The 20,049-nt window shown below is 31.7% G+C and overlaps 2 protein-coding genes across 4 annotated transcripts; both read left to right on the plus strand.

Moving 5' to 3' along the window:
• The first annotated feature begins 3,312 nt into the window (after positions 1 to 3,312).
• Positions 3,313 to 5,541, plus strand: LOC25490887 (exocyst complex component EXO70B1). Its single transcript, XM_013604794.3, has one exon. It carries the CDS (start codon positions 3,394 to 3,396, stop codon positions 5,479 to 5,481), a length of 2,088 nt encoding a protein of 695 aa, XP_013460248.2. The 5' UTR covers positions 3,313 to 3,393; the 3' UTR covers positions 5,482 to 5,541.
• Positions 5,542 to 12,418: 6,877 nt separating this feature from the next.
• On the plus strand, positions 12,419 to 19,538 carry LOC25490889 (disease resistance protein RPV1). 3 transcript variants are annotated; one of them, XM_024778300.2, is made up of 5 exons: positions 12,419 to 12,599; positions 15,176 to 15,706; positions 16,086 to 17,160; positions 17,919 to 18,230; positions 18,349 to 19,538. In XM_024778300.2, the coding sequence occupies exons 2-5, from the start codon at positions 15,225 to 15,227 to the stop codon at positions 18,649 to 18,651; spliced, it is 2,172 nt and encodes a 723-aa protein (XP_024634068.1). In that variant the 5' UTR covers positions 12,419 to 12,599; positions 15,176 to 15,224; the 3' UTR covers positions 18,652 to 19,538. The 3 variants fall into 3 exon arrangements, with proteins under 3 accessions (XP_024634068.1, XP_039687223.1, XP_039687222.1); XM_039831289.1 differs by lacking the exon at positions 12,419 to 12,599 and adding an exon at positions 14,172 to 14,567; XM_039831288.1 differs by lacking the exon at positions 12,419 to 12,599 and having other exon boundaries at positions 14,172 to 15,706.
• The last annotated feature ends 511 nt before the right edge of the window (positions 19,539 to 20,049 follow it).

A 20,049-nucleotide genomic window follows, 5' to 3' on the forward strand; every position in this document is an offset into this window, starting at 1 on the left:
CTATTGTTCACTGCCCACACATCGATTCCCGCAGAAACCAATTTTTATTTTTTATTTTTATTTTTTGGCACTGTTCCCGCTGATTTTAATTTTCTTTTCAAGTATACCCGCCAAAACACATAACCTAATTGTATATATTCTGATCCAACTTTCTCCTCCATTCATTCTCTGTTGTTTGCCGCTGCGGTCGCTGTCTAGTGCAGGTACAACATTTTAATATTTGATTCTCATAATTCTTATTAATTTTTTTGTCCTTTGTTCATTTGTTAGTTTACTTTATGCATTTTATGTGGATACGTATGTACGTTTGTGTTTCAGTGCCTATCATGATCAGCTTTTGACCTTTAAATAATATTAGCAATATTGTTAAATCTGATTGTTATGTCCATTTGTTTAACAGCCAGCATTTTATTTTGTACATCTGATCTGATTGTTATATTCTTTTGTTTATTTATCATGATCAAACTAGTATTGTAGTATTAATTTCTATTACTATTAATCTTCCAGTAGCATTATTAGCTTGCCTTTTGACGTTTATGCAATTGGTTATTATTAGCTTGCGTTTTGTCTTTTAGTGTTAATTTGATTGTTATGCATACCTCAATTTAAATTTATTTATGAATTATGTACTTTAGTATTAATTTGATTATATGTACCCAATTAAAATATTAGTTTGGTAATGTCATTGTTTACGGATGTCTTCTAATTAGATCAATGAACATTCAAGAAAAGTTAAAAAAAGAAAATGCATGTTTTATAAAATATGTTATGGGGCAGCAATGATTGCATATGACTATCACATGAAGTACTTACTGAAAAGCAAGGTAATAGATTTCTTTATTCTCATGGATGGACTTGGGTTCGAGAAACTCTTAACACCCCAGGTGAAAGTTACAATATGTTTAGAATGGAAACTCATGCTGTATTGAAACTTGAAAAGTTGTTAGTGAGGAAGGGATGGTTGCACCCATCAAGATGTTTATAATTTTTCATTTGCTCTAAAAAAATCAGGTCTTTACAAGATTTTAAATTTTATAAAAAAATGTCTTTTATTTTATTTATGAGAATTTATAATAAAATCTCAAAACTCTTTTAAAAATATTTTACCAAACAGATTTCAACTTTTTTTTTTTTGACAAGAACAGATTTCAACTTAAAAGTACTAATTAAGTTGGAAAAAACACCAAATACCAAACAACTTTAACTTTAACTTTAAAGTTGTAATTTTCAATTTTATTCTAAAAGTAACTTTAAGACCTCAAATAAGTAGAGCCAAACGCACCCTAATGTGCCAGCTAGGGGAGTTCAAATTCAAACCGATCTAAACTAAAACCGCAAACTGATCCAAAAAAACCGAAAACCGCAAAAAATCGAATATTTTTGGATGTGTTTGGATGTTGTTTTGAAAAAAACCGCTATGATCGGTTCGGACTTCAGATAACCTTTTCAAAACCGAACCAAACCGAACCGAACCGCAAAAGTAGATTTTAATTCTTATTTATTATTTTATTAATATTATATATTGCATTAATTTAATCTATATTATTACTACTTCATCTATTTCAAATATAATCAATCATTTTCATTGTGTAATGTTAATTTTTTTAATACATTTCTTGTCAAAAAAAACTTTTTTAATACATTTGTGTTATATTTTGTATCAAACCTATTATTTTTCTATGCATGTGTAATATTAATATTAATAAAAAAAAATTAAATGTTGCACTTTGGATGTCCAAAAATTGATCCAAAATAAACCGCATATATTTGGACCGGACCGGATCGGATTTTTTTAGAATAATCATCCAAACCGAACCGAACCGCACATGATTTTTATTTTAGATCGGTTCACTTTTCCCCTCAAAATCGATCCAAACCGAACCGCGAACACCCCGTGACAGCTATACCACATTTTTCTCATATGTTCTCAACTAATTCCTTATTTACGATTTCATCGAGTCACACAAGCATATTTACGTTTTTTTATTTTTTGTTGAGGAAAGCATATTTACGTTTTTCTTAGACACGCACAAACACTACTTGAATTTGTTATTTTTTGGGACACTACTTGAATTTGTTGCTACTATCTAAATTTTTGGAGTTAAATTTGTTCTGACTTCTATATCTAACTAAATTTTCTACTTAAAAACAAATCCAAATAATTTTTCACGGCACCCTTCTACAAAGAAATATCGTTCCATTTAATTCATGGATAGTTCTCCATGCACTATTATACTTATTACCAGATGTAATTCATGGAGTATTATATAGTCATAAAAAAAAAATAGAAAGATTAATAGGATAGAGAGAATTACCATTTTTCAAGAAAATGATAATTAATATAATAGTTTTTGTTAAAAAAAATGGTACATTTATTGTACTTTATCCTATGCAATGTTGCATAGGTAGAAAAACCCTTATTTTGATATTCTATAGACAAAATTAATTTAAGATTTAAATTTCCTTCAAAATGATTAAATATTAAAAATTAACATAACATCAAATGATTAAAAATTAACATAACATCGAATAATTGAATTTCAATAATCCAAAAAAAAAACTTCAAAATATTAGAGTTCAAGTTTTCTTTTTCTACCTACAACACTAACAATTGCACAGAAATCGAGAAGCATACATTAACGTGTTCTTTCACAGAGAAAAAAAAACATACATTAACGTGTTTTCAACTTTTCATAACTTTATTTGTCAAAAAAAAACTTTTCATAACTTTAGTTTAGGATCGGTCAATTCCTCCTGGTACATTTGCGCGTGACTCCATATAAAAAAAAGTATATTTTTTTTACTATGTACGGGTTCGAACCCAATCTGCATATTATATGCATTGTTTTTTACTACCTGAGTTAAGTTTAAGAGACAAAAAAACAAAAAGTAGAATAATATTTTCCTTAACATTAATATTGTGTAAACATCCAAAAATAATAATTCTTTCACATTAAACAATATCGGTATTTTTGTACGTTTCCTTCGACAATATCGACATTTGTTATTAAGATCCTAAAAAGTATTTTTTTTATTTTTTTTGTATTGCTATTGAGGGTCCTAGCTCCCATATATCTTTTAAATTAAAAAGTTTGTTTTATGTGTAAATTAAGAAGTTATTCATAAGAAAATTCTAAATTAAGAAGTTTTGTTGAGGTATAAATTAAGATGTTATTCACACAAAAAAAAAAAAAAACAATTTACAATGCATTAAATATATACATTTTCATAAAATATTACTATCATTTATGTTTTTTTTTTTTTGAAAGGATCATTAAGTTTTTCATAAAAAAAAAAATAGTCTTTCTTCGGAACTTTCTTGGAGCTTTCGTCCGAAATCAAATGAGAATACATGGCTTCTCAAGAAAAGCCGAAATGGCTATCACATAACAAATGTCTGCCAAAGCAATTTTAATTTATCACCTAAGAGAGAAGATGATGCCAATACTGATCCAAATTCTGAGATGGCTGATGCAGGAAAAAGTATGGAGATTTGTTGGTTTTGCTTCAGCTATTGTTGGACTAGTCTGTTATGCTCTCAGCTCTTCATTTAATTATCTGTTTGGTGAGTGGAACTTGTCAAAGATAATTCTTTACAGTGTTATAAGTTTCATAATCTGTCTTATGATTTTGTATCCAAAGGTATGGCAATCATCCAGAGGTCTGAAGTTCAAAGCTCATACCGCCTTTTTTGTTTTGACCCTCACCTCAGTTTATTCTTTTATATATGATAAAGTGGTGAATGAGAAACCAGATGCTTATAGCCTCATTTCATGTGCTGCCTTTGCTATCATGTCACTCAGTTTGTCGAGACAAACTGAGAGACAAACTCAGTGTGGATTTGAAGTTGATCTTCTTTATTTTTTTCTTGGATGTCTAATTGTGCAACTCATGAAGGTAAAATTGCAGTTAGCTGTTGTTGGAGTTGGTTTCAGCTATTTCGTTATCATTTTTCGCTCTGCCTTTTCTTCTTCAGCAGCAAGAAACGGTTATGCTGGGCTCCCGAGTGAAAATTCAGTAGTCGTTGAAGTGGACTCACTACTTACGAGGACACTTCAGCTGGAAAATCCGAATCTAATGGACATGATTTTAGAGCTGGTGAAAAAATATCGTGAAGAAAAAACACGACGAATTTTTATTCAATGGAAACTATTGGAGCCCAATCATGCTATCATGACGGATCCGATTCCATCGGGAAAGATCAACGACATTCGTGAAATTGCAAAGTTGATGGTTGGTGCAAGAGTTGAAGAGGAGTTCACCAACAAGTACATCAGTAACCGCAGGGGATTTTTGCAAGAACTCCTAATTAATAAATTGTTGGGTTTGCAAGATATCAACATCGATGACGACAATGTGAAATATGCAGAGACGATGGCTAAGAATTGGAGCATTGCTTTTGATGCCGCTCTCTGTATATTATTTCCAATTGAACAAAGACTTTGTGACCTTGTCTTTTCCGGTATCTCTTCTACCGCTGCTCGTTGTTTCACGGATATTTGCGAAGAAGCCATATGTCAGATGCTGAATTTTGCCCTTGCAGTTACCGATGGAAGGCCCTCAGCATGGCGTTTGCTCAATATAATTGAAATATATCGGTCATTGTCTCATTTTGGACCGAAATATCAATCATGGTTTCCTGATTCGTTGGTGACAAAAGTGATAGCCACCCTTAAGAGGTTAGGAGAAACAAGCAGAGACCTTTTCATGGAATTGGATAATCTAACTTTTTATGTCCCAATAGCGAAGCAAGTTTCTCCGGCATATGGCCTCTATCATCCAATCACAGACCATGTCACAGACTACCTCGATTCTATTCATTGCTCACAGAAGATGCTGGAGGAAATTTTATCAAAATACCCCAAGGTTGTTGCTTCTGAAGTGACAACTTCTTGTTCATTTACAGCGCAGATTAAAAGGATGATAGCACTGTTAGAGACAGAATTGATAGCTAAGTCTAAAAACTACAAGTACCCTGCTATGCAGCATCTTTTCATGATGAATAATAGGAAACGCATAGAACAAATGTTAAATAAGATACACTGGAATTCTAGCTTCTATATCGGTGATGATTGGTTTCCAGAAAACCAAGCAAAAATCCAACAACACATTGAGCTTTATCATAGAAACTCGTGGAGTAAGGTGATCAGGTTTCTCAAGGTTGACAGCAATGAGTTGGGTGTTACACAAGAGTCATTGATAGACAAGCTCAATTTGTTCAACATACACTTCGAGGAGATTTGTAGTGAACAATCCATGTGGCTTGTTTATGATAAAGAGCTTAGAAAAGAAGTAATAGAGTCTGTGGAAAACACTTTGCTACCAGCATACGGAATCTTCATGGGAAAGTTTCAGGATTTTCTTGGCAACCACGCCTACAAATATATTGAATATGGACTATTTGAGATTCAAGATCGACTCAGCCATTTGTTTCTGGTAAACAGTAAAGATGATTCATTTGTTTCGGGTGGATTATTATAATTTTGGGGAAACATATTAGATCTCAAAATATTAGAATGTATTGTTATTGTTAATTCTAATTATGTGATCAAAATAGTATTAGAGTTGATTGAGATTATTAGGCTCAAATATGGTTTTAGTCCCTGCAAATATGTCTCGTTTTGATTTTAGTCCCTGTAAAAAAAAAATTTGATATTGGTTCCTGCAAAATTTTTTGTTTTTGAAAATAGTCCCTGGAGGGACTATTTTCAAAAACAAAAAATTTTGCAGGGACCTTTTTTAAAAACAAAATATTTTGCAGGGACCAAAAACTACAAAATTGGTTCAGTTATAATGTGCCACGTATACAGATCATCACAAAAGTGGAGTCAGAGACTATTTTCAAAAATAAAAAATTTTGCAGACCAAAAACAATTTTTTTTTTTACAGGGACTAAAACCAAAACGAGGCATATTTGCAGGGACTAAAACCATATTTTAGCCAGATTATTATTATTAGAGTTTTTCTAGTTGCACCCTAGTTAATCATGGTTGCACCCCAAAATGACAAGATTACCCTTTCATAAAATTTGATTTTCAAAAAGCCTATTCCTTCTTTTTTGGTTACACCCCAAAACCCTTCTTCCAAAACCATAATTCTCCAATCGATCGATGGTGTTCTGCGAAGATTTTCAAAACCATATTTTCTCACGTCCATTCATGATTTCAAAGAAAATTCGAAGCAAATCAGGTTAGCAAGTGTTGTTCTTCAATCGATTGTGTTTTTCTTTTTATGGGTTCTCAGTTCTGATTTTGTGTTTTCCTTGTTCTGCGATTCACAGTTCTGCGATTTTGTAAACTCAGTTTAAGTAGGTTCATGTAAACTCAGTTTAAGTAGGTTCATGTTAACTCAATCTAAGTAGGTTCATGTAAACTCAGTTTAAGTAGGTTCATGTAAACTAAGTTTACATGAACCTACTTAAACTGAATTTAAGTTAACCTTGCCAATGTAAATTAAAACCGTAATCGTACAGTGCATCATTGCAGTTGAAGGAAAAAAATTGAAACTAGCAAATAGAAGAAGAAATTCACTTACTTATATCCAATTGAGTATGGATGAAAAATATTTTGATTCACTCTTTAATTTTCATGGAGATTGATATTGAACATCAAATTGTTTGATCGATCGCTTTGTGGGGTGAAAGAGGGTGAAACTCACTGACAATGAATAAAATTAGGGTTTTAAGAAAATTTATATAAAAAGGTAATTTTGGTATTATAAAAAAATTTTAAGAAAATTTGGGTGTAACCAGAAAAATATGGGGTGTAAATAAAAAAACTCTTATTATTATGAAGCGAAGCCGATAATGAGTGAATGCGGAAGGCTTTATGCGGACATGCTATGATGGATAAGTGAGTCCATTCATCAAACAGAAAGAGACCTCAATCTCTTTCCATTATATAGTACAGTTGATTACACACATTCTCCCACCAGTGGAATGGAGATAGTTTTCTCTCCTCACTAACACATGACTTGGAAGATTTTTCTGGCATAAGATAAGATGGCACTTAGCATACATGTCCAAAAGTGCAGTTTGAAGAACGACGTTGTCACAAAGACATAAACTCATTATTTATCATTTTGAAGCATTCAAGTTACCTGGTTACCAAATCCAATGCCAACGCCAAGAAGGATACGACCAATGATCAACATATAAATGTTGAGAGAAGCAGCATTTAGGACTGCTCCAATGAAGAAGCTAATGGAACCAACAACAATACTTAAGAACATATAACCTCCAATAACACATGTTGATGAGTGAAGTAGGAGAAATGATGAAAGAACATATAATGAGAGTAAAAAAAGTCTTACGAAATATCAGGTATTTGTGTGAGATTGTTAGTTTTAAAATTTTCAACTAAAAAGTCTCACAAAATCCATTCTACCAAGTAATCCATTGAAATCTTTAAGTTTTTGAATACCGTTTTATAGTTGGCATGATGAGTCATATATATATATATATATATATATATATATATATAATGAGCTGGTTTAGATCAATCCTAACCGGATAATTATGAATTTTTTAGATTCTATAAAATCCGGTTGGTAAGACAATTAAAGTAAAGAACAACTAAAAGACAATTAAAAAGCTAAAATAGCAAATCTTGTATTTATAGGTAATACCTTTCAGGAATACTTTTTAATTTCTTACTCATGAGTAATCCTTTTGAGTATATAATATAATGTTTTGTTTGGAATGCAAATGGTTGGGGATAATACTTTTGAGTAATACTTTTTTGAAAAGGGTTTTTTGAGTAATCCTTTATTATTCATGAATACTGCTTTTAAGTAAAAATAAAAAGTATAGTAGTATAATTACCATACTTACTATACTTTTTATTGATTATTGATTTTTATTCATTAAGTAAGAAAAACAATATTTTTTTATTTTCAACTTCCATTTTTCACTCTTTAAAAAATGATGATTTTTCCATTCTTTTTCCATTATCATTATATAAATAGTAGAATACTAATAAGAAGAACATAAAGATTATAATATATCGGAAAAAATTATCATCATCCGTATGATCATCATCATCAGGCTCATCATCATCATCAGGATTAAAAAAAAACTCAGTAATTAATCCCTTCAAAAACTGAAAAAGCCTCCAAAGTAAAAACGCTCGAGAAAACAGATTATTATTACTAAAATACGCCTTAATTAACCACTTAATTAAGTCCAAAAGCTTCAAAAGCAAAAGCAATAGAGAAGAAGAAGGCGGGTTAGGGGACGGTGGAGTAACAAATATGTTTGTCATAGCATTTAATTCCTTCTTTTTATTATTTGATTTATCTTTTGAGTGAGAACGTAGGTTGTCGTATAATGATATTATTTAACTTCTTTTTTTAAAAGAGACAATTTTTAAGTTGTGAAAAATCTTGATTGAATACCAACGGATTTTGTTGGATTCTTTAAAAAAATCATGAAAATCCTAATTGAATACCACCGGATTTATTTCTAATCTTTTAAAATCTTGATGGAATACCTCAAGATTTTTCTATAACTAAAAACTCTTTTAAAATCCTTCGAAATCCCAATTCAATACACCCTCCTAAATTCATTCCCCAAACCGCCGCCCCTCTTTCATCATCTTCATGGCTTGAACTACTTCCCTCAAAATTAATGTTGATGACACTTCGTCAATGTCCAACCAAGCCACTCCGACGGCAAAATCCAACTTTCATTCCGCTTTCACCGTAAACAATGTCAAAACCATCATACTGGTGAAGTTAGATGATGCTCTAACCTCTGTCTCTCATGCTCCGCCCTTTTTAAAGTGCAAGCACACGTCCACAACGTGCTCGACCATATCATCCCATCTTAGCAAGCAATCCAATAAACTGTCGCCATCAAAGCTCGTGATTCCGACCTTTGGAATCGTTTAGATGTTGTTGTTTGCAATGGATGTATGCAACCGTCTCACAAAATATCCACAATTCCATACTTGTGATCGATGACTCGGCCGAAAAGTGTTGGAACCGCATTGCCGCTTTGTTCCATGATAACAAAAATTCAAAGGCTGTTCAACTTGAAAATCAATTTAGCAACACAAACTTGGAGGATTTTCCATCCACCAAAAACTATTGCAAGCGTCTCAAGCTCCTTACTGATCGACGGGAAAATGTTGACTCTCCGGTCTCCAATAGATGTTTGGTATTGGAGATGATATTTGTCCTATGCAGGGTTTGTCACATACATCCAAAAAATTGATCCTCTTCCAATATTTGCAACTACAAAATCTAGATTGGAACTCTAAGAATCCACAATGCGTCAAAGGTCAACACGTGAAACCAGCTCCTCCACGCCGACGGTGCTTGTGGCCAACACCATAGCCCCGATTTTGGATTTCCCTCCCCAGTCTTATCCTGCAAACGAAAATCCAAACCGACCCCCACAAACAAATTGTTACCGCGGAAGAGGCAGAAGAAAAACCGCAACAACGACGGCCGGAACCCTGTAAGAGGTGGCCTGGCCGGTCACAATCATTTCAGCAGTGGCGGCCGAAACCAGCGGCAGGCTCCTTGGTTGTAGTGGGCTCCTTGAAATATTTCACCTTGTCCTTACCCATCCTACAATTAGGGTAGGTCCAACTATGTTCCCTAATCACAACAAGGAGGAATTCTTGGGTCAAGACCTCAACTGACTGTTTTCAATGTCAACATTCCCAGTCCAATTGACATTGAAAATGCTCTTCACACTTTCAACCTTGCAGCCAATTTTCATCGTAAATAGGCTAGATTATAAACCCATATCTAGTAGCTCAACCTATATTTACTCTATTTAAAATAATAAAATTGCTCTATAAGAACCTTTAAATGCTCATAAGTCCCTCAAAACTAAAATATATCCCTATCACAACTTACGCCCTGATAACTCCCATTCGGGAGTTGCACCCCATCTGTTAAATATCGAACCTTATGAACCGATCCGTTATTAACATATATCCTAGCCAGCTCACTTGTACTACACTTCTCTATCACCACCTACATACCTATTCCATCCATTTTCTCCAAAACTTCAACTTTTTTATTGCAAAAGTATGTCTTAAAATCATCAAAGAAGGATTGTTAAAGGTTTCTACACTCATTTAACATCAACAAATAAATATTGCTTCTCTTTATCCGTTTACATTGTTGATATTTTGTGGACTTTTTTAAACAAGATGTGATGAATCTATCACGAGTTAAGAACCGATCATGGGCTCGGGTTCTAACTTTGGATCTATTCGGCCCCAATTTTGTTTTATTCCTTCATTTTTGTGCATTTTTTGATTTTATTTGATGTTATTATTTTATAATTTACTTTTTTTCAATGTTTTGTTATTTATTTATAATTATGGTTGAATATCTGGTTGATAATTCCATTGAGTCAAAACTAAATATTGTTGAGTCTTCCGATGAATTTGATCTATTGTTGAAGCTTCCGTTGAATTGAAACCAAACATTATCGAAACTTATGTTGATTTGAAATCAGATGTTGATTATAAAGAGAACATGTTTGATCACGATGTCCCAAAACTTGGTGATAACGAAGTTGATATGACGAAATACTTTTTTTTACAAAGTTAAAGATGATATGTTTAATTGGGTTCGTCAACAATAAACAATGATCATCATGGTTGTAAAAGAAAGTCGCCAATGTTATTGTTGGTCTATAAAAGGGGTGGTGTTGTATACATAGGAAGCAAGAAGAAATTGAAACGGGCACACCAAGGTCAAGAAATGAATCATACAAAAGAAAGTACAACTTTATTTTAGCGTTTAAGAAAGTCGTAAACTGCATAGTGTTCAACTTTTCTTCATAATATATGCTGTAGTCATGCAAAGTCATATATGACGAAAATACCATATATTTGCGTTTACAATTTTAAATATTAATCCTTCAACAAAATAAAATTAAATATAAAGATTCTAGAAGACAAAGTCGGTAGTGATAATATTTTCTGAAAATAAAGAAGTGAAGTCAAATAGTTTGATAAATACCATATTCCATTTTAATAACTCATTAAAACTACATTTTTTTTTTATCAAGTAGCCTAGTGGCTAGAGCTCAAACAATTAAATGTGGAGAAGTGGAGTGTCTGAAGTTCGAATCCCAGCCTATATATATATATATATATATATATATATATATATATATATATATATATATAATATGTAATAACTCTACCAACTGAACTAATCTCACGGGGATTAAAAGTTATCTTTATTAGAAAGAATATGGAATATACAAGGAATTTTCTTAGCAATAAAAAATACATGCAAATACAACTATACAAGGAATCTCCTTTGAAAAAACCAATACACGGAATCTTTGGTTTTGTGTTTTCCCAGCACCACGGTCAACTTCCCTCTCCCTTTTCTCTGTTAGAGGTTTTTCTAGAGATATCTATTAGAAGTTAATAGCGTATTTATCTGGCGTTACACAGGGTTACATATATAATAAATATTCCTATTTGATTTGAATTATGTATAACATTCATAAAAAATCCGTGTATCCCATAAAAAATAAGAAAAATATTACTCATATTATAACCCACAATTTATTAATTGAACTGTTAACATCTATCTAAAATATAAAATAAATAAATTCTAGTTGTGCAAGAAAAAGAAATAAATGAATATAATGAGGACGGTTTAGGGTTTTTTGTGTGAACTAGTCTGTGTAATTTACCACAGTTTAAGTTTTTTTTTCTAGAGAAACACGGTTTAGGGTTTGCTATATATAGCCGAGTTTTCATGTAAATTAGGATATTCTGTTTGTAAACGTATTAAATAAGTGTACAACAACTTGTCAAAAAAAAGTCAACAGAAACAATAGATATATACATGACACAACATGATAGGAATGAAAAGTCTCATTAGTGAGGAGAAATATTAGGGATTGCTGCATTTTAGAGGGAATTTGTTAGCTTAAATTGGTGCACTGCATTTCAGATAGAATTTGTTAGGTTAAATTGCTGCTAACCTCATGCAGCATTTTAGAGGAAAATTATTAAGTTAAGTTGTTGCAGACCTAACAAAATTAACAAATAAGGATACCGTATATACTCCCTCTGATCACAATTATAATAAAAAAAAATATTTTTTGATTAATTGAATAACTAATATATCTGAATTAAATACAAATCCGATACATTAGTTATTCAATAAACTTAAATAATTGTTTTTTGTTTGTAAATGTGACCAGAGAGTATGTGTTTAACTTAAGACAAATTAAAAATATAAAAAATATTAAATTTATTTGATAATTAAATGTGATTTATATTTTAAGGATATATAAATTTGTTTTCAAATGGACTAATAATAAGAGACAAAATAATATTATTTGATATCGGAAAAATTACAATGAACTCCCTCCAATGTTATTTAAATAGGAGAAACATCACTATAGTTTTTAATTGATCATCACCAACCTTAATTCATTTTCTTTCGATATATGACATTTACTTCGTTATCCGTTAATTGTGACTTGTTGTGGTTTGGTTTATAAAAGAACTCACTGTTTGGATCCCAAAGAAGCTCTCACAAGGACACTTGAAAGAAGCCATCAAGGAAAGGAAGACATAGATTTCTCTTTTCACTCTTTCATTGTGGTAAGTTCTTTCATGTTCATGTCTATGTCTTTTATTTTATTTTTGATTTTATGATTTTCAAATCGCTAATTAGGTTGGGAGCATGTATTGATTTTAGGCAAGGGACCAAGGGGAGGGGTGAAGGGTGTAATAAAACTTTTACAAGACAAGGTATTATTTGGATTATTTTTCCTCCCTTCTTTACAATTATATGTTGAGAGAGATAAAAACAATTTTGATAAACTATTGTCACAAAAGTTATTGTTTGGATTTTTCTTGCTGTATTAACATAAGAGAGAGGAAAATAGAGATAAAAAATAGAGGATTAAAATCCAACCATGTTTATTTTATTTATTGTTTGGATTTCTCTCACTGTATTAACATAAGAGAGAAGAAAATAGAGGATCAAAATCCAACCATGTTTATTTTGAAAAACAAGTTGTTATGGACTCATATATCCTTATGTTTTGTCCTTTCCAATGCAAAAAAGGTTATTCGATTTATCTTAATAAATTTGTTACATGTAATTTTTCATGGTTTAAATATATCATTGGTCCCTGCACTTTCACCAAATTTTGACATTTGTCTGTGCATTTTTTTTTTTGGCATTGATCCCTGCACTTTATAAAAGTTTTGCTTTTGGTCCTTCTGTTAAGTTCAAATTAAAAAAATCCAAACCTAACGGTGTGCCACGTGGACCAATCATTCCGCGCCACGTGTCACACTAAAAGACAAAAAAATATTCCAACTATATCATTAGTCTCTGCAGTTTTAATACTTTTTAATATTGGTCCTTGCACTTTCTTTTTTTTGGCATTGATCCCTACACTTTGTAAAAGTTTTGCTTTTAGTCCTTCTGTTAAGTTCAAGTTAAAAAAACAATCCAAAATTAACGGGGTGCCACGTAGACCAATCGTCACGCCACATGACACATTAAAAGACAAAAAAATATTTCAACTATGATTGGTGCACAAGATTAGTTTTTTTAATGAATAAAAATGTTTTCTTAATTATTTTTTAAGAAATTGTTCTTTAAAAGATTTATTTTTTTATAATTATTCTCAATAAAAATAATAAACAAAATAATAATAACACATAATAATATCTTTGAAAGTTTTTTATATAAAAAAAAAAGTGCTCAAGATCATTATCAAAGTGCAGTGACCAATATCATAAAATATTGAAAGTGCAGGGACTAATGATATTTTTAGATCAAAAAATAATGAATAAAATATATTTTTTTTTTGAATATTTTGTTGTCTTTTAGTGTGTCACGTGGCATGAAACGATTGTGCACATGGCACACCGTTAGTTTTAGATTTTCTTTTGACTTGGACTTAACAGAAGGATCAAAAGTAAAACTTTAACAAAATACAGGGATGAATGTCAAACAAAAAAAATGCAGGATCAATGTCAAAATATGATAAAAGTGCAAAGACTAATCACATATTTATATTTATGTTAATTGAGTGTCACGTCTCGTCTTTGAGAAGTACATCAATTAATTATGACACTACACCTTTAATTTGCGAAACACAAAATCATGCATCTTCAACAAATAATATATCTAATTGTTTTTTTTTTTTTTTGTTTTTTTATTTTGCACCTCTACCCCACACACTCTCTCTGCAACACTCGTAACAGTTTAGAGATTCCATTATTGTTTGTGCTTTTCATAATTTTGTTGATAGAAATTGATTAGACCCAAATTTGGGGGTTTTGCTTGGGGAGTACGCTTCCTTTTAGTATACAACTAATTGTTCTGCTTGACTTGTTCCTCATTTAAAATAGGCTTGAATTTGTGCAAACAATGTGTTTGTTGAAATGTCACAAAGAGTTTGACTATGTTTATTTTGATCTAGAATGTTTCTAATGATTTGAACATGCTTGCATGTAGATATTATTTATTGAGAATGCATGATTTTGTGTTTTGTTGAGTAAAAGTTCATACGAATAGGCTTTACTTTATGGTGGTTAAAGTATTGAGAGGTTAGTAAATGTAATTCCAAATCATAGGTCCTGATGCTATAAATGTTAGTAAGTAATCTTAGATATGGTATCGAGTATAGCCTTGAAATTGATGATAACAAAGTCACACTTTGCTTATCTGTTTATGTCTCTTCACGTCTAAAATATTGTGCATGTTTGAATTTGCACTGAGTTTGGCAGAATCACAATGAGCTACCGTGATTTTGAAAAGCTACACTTTAGAGCTTCAACAAAATCACGGTACCATCATGATTTTGGCAAATTCATTGTGATAACAAACATAGTGATGTCTTCTATTGCCTATGAATACTCGTGTTTGTCCCTTACATGATACATTTCAAAAGCATAACATAGTAGTTTTTAGCATTCAGTTCTTCATAGAGAAGATATAGCTAATAATGGTGTACATAAATCCATGCAAACCAATGGATTTAATAATCAAACAATCCAAATCCAAAAAAGAAAATGGATTTGTTGAAAAAAAATTCTGTAAATATACAGTTTTAAGTTATGGTTTTGGCTTGTATCCAGATATTTTGTGCATCCCTAAATCATAGAGTAGTCTTATTTCCATGTGCTCATATTCAATCTCTTTGGTCATTTTGTAGCTGCAGTGCAAGGAAAGTACAGAGACGTCAGCGAAATTTAGTTGCAGCTATGTGGGGTGGTTCTTGTCCTATTTCCATGTCTCCTCCAACTGAAAAGTACGACGTGTTTCTCAGTTTCAGAGGAGAGGATACTCGTGACAACTTCATTAGTCATCTTTCTGCAGAATTATGCAGGAAAAATATCAAAACCTTCATAGATTACAGGTTAGACAGAGGGAAAGAGATTTCACCGGCACTGTACAGAGAAATAGAACAATCAATGATTTACGTCATCATTTTATCCGAGCATTATGCTTCTTCCACATGGTGTATGGATGAACTCACAAAGATACTCGAGTGCAAACAAATATATGGAAGGGATGTGATACCGGTCTTCTACAAGGTGGATCCATCAAATGTTAGGAATCAAAGAGAGAGTTTTGAGGAAGCTTTTATTGAGCATCAACAGCGATTTAGGGACAAAGTGGATACATGGAAGGATGCTCTAACTCAAGTAGCTGGACTGTCAGGATGGGATTCACAAGTAACCGGGTAACTAATCAATTTACATGGTCTCAATATATATATATATATATATATATATATATATATATATATATATGCTTGTGTATTTACACTATTCAAAATATTTCTTATCAGATATTTTTATTATAAAGTTTACCTTTGGATTGAAAGTTACTATTAATTAGATTATACGTACAAAAGTTTACATTAATATAAAAGCATTTTATATGTCAATAAGTTATGTCAAAATGAATGTATTCTGCACTTTTGTTTGTAACATTTGATTTTCATTTTACAAATTCAAAAACAACACCTATAGTTTAATGATGTTTTTTCTTATTAACCCCTTTAGACTAGTTATTTTAGGTTTATGACTCCATGTTTATTTTTTTTTTATTATGTGCAGTCCAGAACATACACTTGTTACCGACATTGTGGAAGAAATTTTGAAGAAAAAAAAGAATCGTCATCGTTTCCTAAGCAACTGTGAAGGAACAATCGGAATGGACAAACATATTGAACAAATCAAATCTTTGTTGCACCTTGAATCACCAGCTGTTCGGATCATAGGAATTTGGGGTATGGGAGGAATAGGCAAAACCGAAATTGCCCGTGCAATATATCACAGGTTTGCAACTCAATTCAATTCTAGCAGCATGATACTAAATGTTGAACAAGAAATAAAAAGAGTTGGACTATCCAATATACATAACAAGTATATATCAGAACTTCTAGAGGAAGACAAACTTTCTTCTAAATTACAGTGCTCATATGTTCAGAGGCTTCGACAAACAAAGGTTCTCCTTGTTCTTGATGATGTGAACACTTCAAATTTAACTATAAAGCATTCTAACTTTGGCCAGGGTAGTAGAATCATTATGACTAGTAGAGACAAACATGTGCTTAAGAATGCCATTTCAGATGAAATATACGAAGTCAAGGAGATGTGTTTTCAAGATTCAGTACAACTCTTCAGTTTAAATGCCTTTAAACAAAACTATCCTATAAAAGCTTATGTAGACTTATCAGAAAAGCTTGTATTAAACCATGCTAAAAGGGTTCCACTAGTTCTCAAGAATTTGGGGTTATTGCTTCATGGTAGAACAAGGGATGCATGGGAAAGTGAATTGCAAAAGTTGCAAGAGTTTCCTGATGAGGATACTTTTAAAGTGTTGAAATTAAGTTATGACTCGCTTGATGACCGACAGAAGAATATGTTTCTTGACATCGCTTGCTTCTATACTGGACATTTGGTGAATGATGTTGCACGAACACTAGATAGTTGTGGTTTCTCTGCTGACATTGGAATGGATGTTCTTAAAGATAAAGGTCTTATATTTATTTCGGAAGGTAGAATTGGGATGCATTATTTAATACAGAAAATGGGACATGAAATTGTTCGTTGGGAGTGTGTTGATGATCCTAGAAACCGTACTCGATTGTGGAATCCTGAGGAAATTTATCATGTTTTAAAAAACAAGGTACGTATATTCTTTGGCAAAATAAAAAAAAATAAAAATCTTGTGCAAATTGCTTCCATTTTATTTTGAAGCAAACAAATTGCTTACAATAATTCATACTACTAGTACTATGTATTAGATTTGTTTGCTTCTAAATATACTCATAATTAATATACTTCCATTTTAGGTGCATTTCTTTAAATGTTTTTTGTATGGTTCTTAACTTAAACTCATGAGTAGAGTAGACAGTAGAGTACTACTCTCTCTGTTTCAAAATAAGTATCGATTTAGCCAATTGCACACAGATTAAGAAATGGAATAAAGTAGTCAAATGTCATAACAATTTTACTAAAATAACCTTACTTTACAAGAATAAGACAAACTTAAAGTTGCATTGAAAATTGTGTGAGAGAGAAAAGTTGGAGTATTTATTTAGGGTAAAGTATGAAGAAAAAAATTAAAGTTGTATTGAAAATGTAAAGTGACATTCATTTTGAAATAATTTTTTTTGGCTAAAGCGACACTCATTTTGAAACGGAGGGAGTACTAAGTTAGAAGATGAAAAGCCAAAAATATCTATATACAGAATAGTATTTATATTTTAGGAATATTTGCATACAAAATTTTACATTAATCCACTACCTATAGTTTACTTGTATGTTTGGTTGGAGGGTACAAAAGGGATGAGAGGGGAGGATTCTTGTAAAGTGAAATTGATTTCCAGATTTTTCCTATTTATTTTTTTTGTCTGCTAATTCCTTGTGTTTTGATTCTTTTAGGGAACAAATGCAATCCGGTGTATATTCCTGGACGTATGCAAAATAAATAAGGTTCAAGTACATGGTAAAACGTTCAAAAAGATGAGTAATCTTCGAATAATTCAGTTTTATAAGCCTTCTGGCTTTTGGAATGACGACTCTAATGTGATCCTGCCCGAATCTCTTAAAAGCCTTCCTCATACATTAGTATTTCTCCGTTGGGATAACTTCTCTCTAAAATCTTTGCCGTTGAAGTTTTGCCCTAAAAACCTAGTTAAACTTGATATGCGTGGAAGCAATCTTGAGCAACTTTGGGAAGGAGATCAGGATCAGGTATTTTCAAGCTGTATATCAGTGTAGGATTGAATGGAAAACATTAATTTATTATAACAATAATTTTATTTTTATGATTTTATACAAAACAAACTCTTAATCATTGTTTTTTCTTCAGGTTTTGCCAAAATTGAAAAGGCTTGATCTAAGTTATTCTCGTAAGCTTACTCGAGTTCCTGATTTATCACTATGTCCAAATATTGAACAAATCATTCTCAGTGGGTGTGTAAGATTGGTTGACATTTACTCCTCGAGTTTCCTCAACAAGCTCAACTTTTTATGTTTACATGATTGTGTTGAGCTTAGGAGTTTGAATCTTCGAAGGGATGGTCTATCAAGATCTTCTGGATTAGTTGTTCTGTATGGCTGTGTCAGGCTTGAACTGGTGGTTCTTGTTGAAAGTTTATATTTTCTATTCTAATATAGGATTAATCTAATAACAGTTAGTTTAGCAATTTATAGTTACGGGGCTCGATCTGATTTGTGCTTATGGAGAATATGTCAATGTTGGTCAATAATAGGAATCATAATGCATTAACACACTCATAATGGTTATGGTTTCCAATGTACAAAATCACAAGTTATTTTCCCCGGCACACAAAAGATGTCTCGTTATCTTCAATGTTGGAACAAATTAAATTAAATTCTTGGAATTGGCTACGCTCAGAGACTCCCGGTTTTAGTTACTCAATTTCAAATTCGATGTTAAATCCATTGGCTTGTTTGGGATTTAGAGCGTGAAGTTGAGGGTCTCAAATATTTCTGGATGTTTTTACTTGTTGCTTCGACATTTGGATGAAATTCATCTTGATCCATGGGACAAGCACTTGATCTTTTACTGGAGGTAGGGGCAGTATTACGGCTTTTTCATCAGTGGCATATGTTAGAGCTGTTATGTTTTTCTGCAGCAGGTGCAAGCCTGGATACTGGTTTTGCAATAAGTTGCATAAAGTGACTATGTCTTTGAGGCAGGTTTAAGGATGCTAGAGATAGGAGTTTGTATCAAAAGCTTGAGACTATGGATTTTTGAAGTAGTTTTATCTTATAACATACGAAGTAGGAATGCTAAAGGGTGGTGTGTTGTGTGACAGAATTAGAAGGCTATTAACAATTTTTGTAGAATGAGTGTAGATGACAACTGAAAATGGAAATTAGATTCGGGTAAAGGGTACTCAATTTGCTACGCATGTGCTTTTTTTGTTGTTTTGGTTCCTTTCTTGTAATGTTGGTTGTATCATACATTGAGTCCTAACCTAGCATTCTTTGTGCGGGTTTTGAGCTCCTTTCGATTAGCAGACTTACGTTTTATCTTTTAAAAATCTAACACAATAGCGTTTTTAAGTCTAACACAATATTGACTGTATCAAGGTTTCTGCAAATTCTAATTAGCAGACTTACGTTTTATCTTTAAAAATCTAACACAATTGCCAAACATGATTTTAATGAAAATCAATCATTACACAAGATAAGATTTGAATTGTAAAACCGAAAAGAAGTAGTAAATTATGAAAATTCAACTTGAACCAAAGAATTTGTCCAAAAAAAACTTCGGTCAAAGAAATGTTTTTGAAGCTAGAGTCATATACAATTATAATTTATACATCAATAATTTATGATCAAGTTAATTAAGAAATAATAACTCGTGTTTTTATATTCATTAATTGATTTAATAACACGTTGTTCGATACATGTGTAAAATAAATTATACATTAAATACTAATTTTTTTTTTTTGGTACAATAAATACTAATTTAACTCATGAAACAAATCCATTTAAATGTACCAAAATCTAGGACAGCTCACAGATCACCATCTCTTGC

This window comes from Medicago truncatula, chromosome 3 (assembly GCF_003473485.1).
Source record: "Medicago truncatula cultivar Jemalong A17 chromosome 3, MtrunA17r5.0-ANR, whole genome shotgun sequence".
NCBI classification, from domain to species: domain Eukaryota; kingdom Viridiplantae; phylum Streptophyta; class Magnoliopsida; order Fabales; family Fabaceae; genus Medicago; species Medicago truncatula.

What these genes read in the sequence shown, in the direction of transcription:
- LOC25490887 (XM_013604794.3), top strand. Translation starts at nt 3,394, where the DNA reads ATGTCTGCCAAAGCAATTTTAATTTATCACCTAAGAGAGAAGATGATG.
- LOC25490889 (XM_039831288.1), top strand. Translation starts at nt 15,078, where the DNA reads ATGGTTTTGGCTTGTATCCAGATATTTTGTGCATCCCTAAATCATAGA. An exon ending in TGGGATTCACAAGTAACCGG is followed by an intron (nt 15,707 to 16,085) that starts GTAACTAATCAA and finishes TATTATGTGCAG; the next exon opens with TCCAGAACATACACTTGTTA. An exon ending in ATCATGTTTTAAAAAACAAG is followed by an intron (nt 17,161 to 17,918) that starts GTACGTATATTC and finishes TGATTCTTTTAG; the next exon opens with GGAACAAATGCAATCCGGTG.